Source organism: Sinocyclocheilus anshuiensis, unplaced genomic scaffold (genome assembly GCF_001515605.1).
Source record: "Sinocyclocheilus anshuiensis isolate Anshui unplaced genomic scaffold, SAMN03320099.WGS_v1.1 scaffold446, whole genome shotgun sequence".
Classification (NCBI taxonomy): Eukaryota; Metazoa; Chordata; class Actinopteri; order Cypriniformes; family Cyprinidae; genus Sinocyclocheilus; species Sinocyclocheilus anshuiensis.
The window spans coordinates 2621656-2628624 of record NW_015544247.1 but is presented as its reverse complement, the minus strand read 5'-3'; the positions used below and the strand labels follow the sequence as shown (position 1 = coordinate 2628624).

Here is a 6969-nt window from a genome sequence, read left to right as displayed (position 1 = left end):
GAAGAAAAGCCTATAAAATGCTGATTCCCATTCTGATGTGACATTCCCATATAGTGACAACATACCTGGCTATTGGGGCATATTGTCACACAAGAGCGAAGCAGTAAACTGTCTTTTTCATGGCCAATAAAGGTGGAACAGTTTCTGTTGTTTCTGAAACTTAAAAAGCTACAAATGATCTTGATTGCAAAGAGTGATTGGTCCAGCAGATCCTGATAAACATAACAGATATATCATAGGTCTCAGTCATTCAACTGAGAAAAACAACATTATTTTACATTGTTATGAGCTTTATGTTTGACACTAGTTGGGCAGTAGAGAAACATCACACACATTTATACAAATGAGCTGTGATAAGACTATATAATGAAAGTCATTACAAATTTAAATGGTGCTGACTTGATTTATTATTTATCATTCTGACTCACTATTCTCTACAGACAATGTGCTAGAAAAAGATTTTTTCTCACATGCCTTAACCCAGCGAGCTTTGACATGATGTATTAGCCTACAGTGCAGTTGCCTCTGCAATCCATTCGAGCATGTTTGCTTCAGATCATGGGTGTTTCTGTATTGGCACTTAGAGTAATAGTGGCACATTTCTCTCAGAGAGTGTTGATGTGAGCTACATCATTGTTCTATTTCCTCAGTGTATTTCAAGACAGAAAGACACATTTCCTTAATAAAATAGCAGTGAGAAAAGGCTCCCAGTGGCAAGAGATGTATGTGTGAAATAATGTACTGAAAACATTTATATTTTTTAGTGTTTCTAAACTGTTTGGTTTCAAAATAATGTGTACCAGAAGGATATGATTGGTGTAAGTGTCACTGTGTGTGTTTACACACATTATTCCAATGATAGTTTTATAGTTATAAAAATGCTTTCAATAATACTGAAACTATAGGTCACAAATATTATTTCACACTTCATCAGACGGTGTAGAGAGGAGGAAATCACTCTCTGTCTCAAAACTATGTTTTGGGATTTACACTTTCTCTTGCGCCTTGAAATGAATGAGAGTCTTTGTGACGAAATCTGATCTCACAGGAGACGCATGTTAATGTCAATTGTAAGCTGTGTTTCAAATGATCACTTCTGGCAGGATCACCTATGGTAACTTACAGGTGTAAACCAGACCAACAATGATATATTTGCTCATGTGAAGTGCATTTTCACAATTTATGGTATAAATAAAATAGCAAACAACATCCTAATATTGTACTTTATAACCAAACTTCCTGTATACAAAACTTGAAAAATGTATATTTGGGATTTATATTAAATAAAAAAGCAACTTTTACATGGTAGGCCTACATATACTTTGCTACCACCTACTGACATAAAGAGGTAAGCTCTTCTTGCAGTTTTTATTAAACTGGTACACATTAACCCTCTATTGCAACATTGTATTTCTGTGTAACAGGCCATTTCCTTCACTTTGCAAGCACATTCAAATTTGTTAGTGAATAAAAACATTTTAAAACCTTTACAGTCATATAAATTATGTTTATGTTACGAGGAATTGCTTAACTATATCAACTTGAAACATGTTTTTATATAGTTTTCACATATTTTAAGGTTTGAGATAATGAGAATTTTACATTATCCATTATTAAAGCATTTACATAATTTTCAGTAGGCCTACTTAACATTTACATTTCATTTAGTAAAGTTAGACAGAAAATTCTATTGCATCATGCTATCAAGCGTTTGTTTAATGTCTATTTTGTTTAAAGTCATTTCTTTCCATTGTCCTACGATGTTGCCTCCAAACAACATATTTTTTGTTTTAAAAAAGTACTCCACTAAAATTACTTTACGGTTACACGGCGCTATTTAATAATTACTGTGTGAACTTCTTCTAGCGAGTTAGAACAAAATAACTCTTTGGCGCCGTCTTGCGACTGTAATAAAACTGCCCTGAAAGGACAATATATATTTAGCATATAAATGGTTGCAGAAAGAAAATGGAACATTGCTCAGCAACAAACTGGTAAGAGGCATAAGATGAATGAGAGAGAACCTAAAACAGATGTTTATTGTCGCTAATTAAATTACCTAGCAAGTCACAGTAAACAGTAGCCTAGATTATTTATAACAACATATAGGCTACATTAATATTTAACGTATTCTGTGCTGAGACGGACTGTTTTTCTTTGTGAAAGCTTTAAGCTATTATCTAGGATAATAAAGTAATTTCAACTCAAGTAATCAATGTATAATTTCAGTGTGTTTTATTTATTTATTAAGCTAGATACAGTCAGGCTGTTTAAGCGTGGGCCTGAACATCTTGTCAGGGTTTATTTTGCGATAATGACCGCCTGAATGTATGTTATCCTTTACATACATTCTTCAAGAGATCAATGATATGGTAAACGCACATATAGCCTCTTTTGTTTGCGTGTCAATCGAAGTTGCATTGTGTGGGAGGTGATTATTTGGCCATGAGCAGTAAGACACGCCCAAGGGGCGTTACCACAGCTCACAGTTACTACACTAAATTACAGTGCGCACGTTCTGTGCGTGTCAGAGAGAAGTGTGACCGAAGAGAACGTGTTGGAGTTTTACAGTAAAAACTCAGAAAGGACCTACATGAACTTACCATGACTTTCTCAAGGAATCCCTTTTGCGCTTTTTTACTTCTTGCTTTGTTGTTTTTGTCTTTAACAGTTATTCTGAAAAAATGGCACTTTGGTCTCCAGGAGAACAAACCTTTTGGTGATGCTGCCCGCCCAGATGGTCTAACTCCAGCGCGGGACAGATTTCTCCAACAACTTAAGGAAAGACAACAAGAACTTGAGCTCTTGGACATCACTTTTGATAATAAACAAGGCTTGGATCCAAGTTTCTCCAGAAATTACAGTGCAATCTATATAAATGGGAAATTAAGTTCGGACAACCCAGTAACTGCTAAAACTGATATTGGCTGTGAAGAACTTAGTGGCATCAAAGCTGTTGACTTCCTCGGTTCAGGTTACACTAAAACAGTGTTAAAAGCAGCATTGCCGCAAGGATTATTTGTGGCACTGAAATCCATAAACCATCAAGGTACTGACATGAGATTGTGCATGGAAGATTTTCAAGATTCCCAAGGCTGTAATGAGCTTGTATCTTTCAAACTGAGGAAGGAGATTGTGTTATTGCAGAGACTGCAGCACCCCAATATTGTAGAGGTAAGAAAACAAACACCCTTATGCAATAACTTGGACTCACTCTCCAGGTTGTGCCGTTGTTATCTAATAAATTAGATATGCAAAAGCTTAATGCCACACGTTTTATTTGCACCAGTTTATCCACTAAACTTGTTGTGTTCATTCCAGCTGAAAGGTCAATGTCAGGACAGCGCTCTAGTTGGTGGCATCACAGCAGTTCTGGAGCAGGGGATGCCACTTCATATGATACAGCTCCTGCAGAGCCCCTGGGAAGAGCGCTTTCAGGTAAGAGCACCACCCCCAGGCCTCCTGTGGAGTGTTAATCAGAGATTCCCCACCCACAGTCCCCCCACAGGGCATACCTGAGTTGGGGGTGGATGAAATTCTTTGGCTTGTGTGGATTAACTGGAGCCCCATCTCCATACCAACTGATCCTGTTCAAATAGTACCGAAGGACAGATGTCTGTCTCAGATGTCCATCCTTTTACTTTTCTTTACCCTGATAATTTCTTGGCACTGTTTGAGGGAGCGGGCGATACCGAGTTTCACGAGGCGAGAGTATTTTCTTTCACGTTCACTTTGGTATACAAGAAACAGGTGTTGACACTCTGCACCTTTGATTTTTGATGGGCTCTGATGATGACAAATGCGTTTAAGCTAAAGGGCTGTAATCGAGTGACTCGTCTCTTTGACATTCTTGCCTTCTCTAAAACACGTGGTCAAGAGTTATTCAAAAGGTGTTTGGTTTCATCCTCCTCTGGTTTTGAAGAGCTGTAGCTACGCTGTCTTCAAGCGTTTATTCAGAGGTGACTTAATACCTTTGCTGTGCTCTCCAGTTTTAAAACATTATATAAGGAAGTAAAAAAAAATGATGGATATGGTGAAAACTAGTTAGCAAAACCAGAGTTTATATTTACAAATTTACACAATTTAGGTGCATATAGAAAGATCAACTTACTTTATTGATGCCTAAGGGGAAAATTTTGGTGTTAAACAATGCATATGCAATGCAAACCATGGGTGTACAAAGTCAATACTATTTACACCGCAAAAATCTTATCCACTTCTTGAGTATAAAAAAGTTACAAACCAGTGAAAAATTCTGCCAGTGCAGTAAGAAAAATGCACTTGTATTTAAGAAACATTCTATAAAAATAAGCTTTATATATTGTGTTGTTTCTCAAGTAAATGTATCTTGTTTTAAGAGCTTTAATGTTTATGAAAAACATTAAATGCAAAATTAGTAGTATAGTAATTAGTAGTATTAGTATAAAATGGATAAAATACTCTATAATATATTAATATTATGCAATATATAGTTCTGAATATATAGTTTTGTTTTGTTGGTACACAACATTGGTACACGACATTCAAAAGTGAATAATCGAGAAAAAAAAAAAAAAAAATATATATATAAGAGGCTGTCACTAATGATTATTTTGGTAATTGGTCGATTATTCTAACGATTAATTGAGTAATCGGTTATTTTTTGTGGTAATAAAAATAGACCTAAGCAAACCAGTAACTATTGATTGTGTTTGTGCTCAGGTCTGTCTTGGTTTGGTGCAGCTTCTTCAATATCTGTCTCACTCACCGCTGGGTTCAGTAGCCCTGCTGGATTTCCAGCCTCGACAGTTTGTTATGGTGTCAGGAGAACTCAAGTTAACGGACTTGGATGATGCAAGTATTCAAGAACCGGCCTGTCAAGAGGACTCAGACTGCCTGCTGCAGTTTCCCCTCCGCAATTTCACTCTCCGATGCTCCCTCTCTAGAACCTGCGAAGGCTTGAACGAGATGAGGAACCTCTACAATGCCTACAGGTGAGCACTTCCCACATTCCACCTTTATTGTCTGAGCCAGATAATAAAATAGTTGTCGTACAAGAGTCTGGCATGGTCGGTGCGGGGAGTTTCATGGCAGCTTCTCCCCTCCTGTGCCGGTTATGATTAATTATCCGCCCCGCTGTGTGTCAGGGCATCAGTTGTAGCATATTGATCTCGCAGCGTGAATCGCCTCTCTGCTATTCTTGGCCGAGTTTCAGATTAATTATATGAATTCGTTATTTTCTTCCCCAGGTATTTTTTCACCTACCTACTGCCTCATCAAGCTCCCCCACTGCTGAAACCTCTTATTCACCAAATAATGAACTCCACAGGTGAGTTTTACTGCAAAATTCATCTCGATGGTTGTATAATGGAAGCTTAATTTATGTTCTTGTCACAGGAGATTTAAAGCAAAGCATTAACGAAACCCTGGTCGCCTTCGAAGAGGTTTTGCATATGTACAAATCTGGGCTGCACCTGGAGAATTTGCCGCCATCAATAACCAGAGGTAATGCGTTGATTTTAATGATGAATTATACTTCTTAACAGTTTTCAACTCCCATTACATGCATATTCAATCATAACTACAGCGAAAAGCATTCCAGATATATGCAGTGCTCTCAGCGTGATGTGTCTCCGACTGCACCTTTAAGAAGATGTACTTCAGTCATAAAACCTGTGTAACTCAATCCATCTTCAAGGGCAAGTTTTGTAGCCCGTAAGACTCTCTCACTCCCTCCCTGTGAGCTTTGACACCCATAAATCAATCACACTGCCACAATAAAGCTGCACAGAGGCATTAAAACAGCCAAGCATTGTCAAAGAATATTCAAATCTTATGTCCAAACGCGTTCACAACAACTCTCGTAAAAAGTTTCCACACATTCCCCTCTATTTTGAGATTTTGGCAGAGCCACCGCTGCCTTTTGTTGTCCTCACATGTGCACGCACACATTTAGTAACATGAGATTCTGCCACCTCTACTGTGAGAGGACTCTTTTCTCTTAGAGTCTCTGAACATGGTAATATTTTACAGATGGGTGTTGCAACAGTGTTGAGTGGATCCTGGAATAGTTTTGATGCATTTTTCCTCTTTGTGCAGATTATGCTGTACTGAAAGGAATGAGGAGTGTTGCAAATATGGAGTACAGATGCTGGCCATCGTACAACCAGCAGGGCTGCGTGCTGTCTGTGCACAGTGCCAGAGAGGCCGCGCTCATCTGCAATTCTCATCCACAGTGCACAAGCTTCTCTCTCAGCAGTGAAAAAACATGGACAGGTCAATGTTTGCTTTGGATTGTTTGATTGCACTTACATCATTAGCAGCTTTTACAGAATAATTGAGTTTTGTTCTTTGGTGTAAAAAACACAAAAAAAACTTAACATATTTTATAAAACCAAAAGCAAGTGTTTTTTATTTGTATGATTTTATAGATAAATAAAGCCATATTTCATTCAAAACAGATCCCAAATCACAGCAGAATTTTTTTTTTATCACTTCTGTATTTTCATTATGTCTTTCAGTAAAATATCTAAAAATGCTTAAAGGGGTCCTATTATGCTCTTTTACAAAGTCTTGATTTTGTTTTGGGGGTGTACTAGAACAGGCTCTCATACTAGGTTGTTCGAAAAACACATTATTTTTCACATATTTTACATTATTACAACACTTCTCTCCCCAGTCTAGCATGAACGGCTTGAATAGTTCCTGTATCAAATGAAAGCCCGCCTTCTGAAATACGAAATGTGCTGGGATTGGTTAGCTGGGCCAGTGTGTGTTGTGATTGGCAGCACTCGGCGCCTGGTCTGGAAATGTCATGCCCCTTACCATGGCTGCCTGCGAGCTTCAGTGTAAAATTGCGTTAAAATCAAATCAATTTGAGCGCGATTTAATCCCGGATGATTGTAATCACTCTAAGTTCGTCTGCCTTGGGAAAGCTAGCGTGTCTCCGACATAGTGATAACACTTGTTGCCTTCTCTAGTGCAGCTCAA

General features: G+C 37.9%; 1 protein-coding gene across 1 annotated transcript in view; it reads left to right on the top strand.

The window, feature by feature from the left end:
• Positions 1-2482: 2482 nt before the first annotated feature.
• The window catches only part of LOC107697741 (extracellular tyrosine-protein kinase PKDCC-like), a 6016-nt gene continuing 1529 nt past the window's right edge, over positions 2483-6969 (top strand). The window contains exons 1-6 of the mRNA XM_016498578.1: positions 2483-3174; positions 3322-3438; positions 4702-4973; positions 5229-5308; positions 5377-5484; positions 6079-6255. Coding sequence (XP_016354064.1) covers positions 2605-3174; positions 3322-3438; positions 4702-4973; positions 5229-5308; positions 5377-5484; positions 6079-6255 — 1324 coding nt within the window. The 5' untranslated portion in view covers positions 2483-2604. The remainder of the gene's footprint in view (positions 3175-3321; positions 3439-4701; positions 4974-5228; positions 5309-5376; positions 5485-6078; positions 6256-6969) is intronic.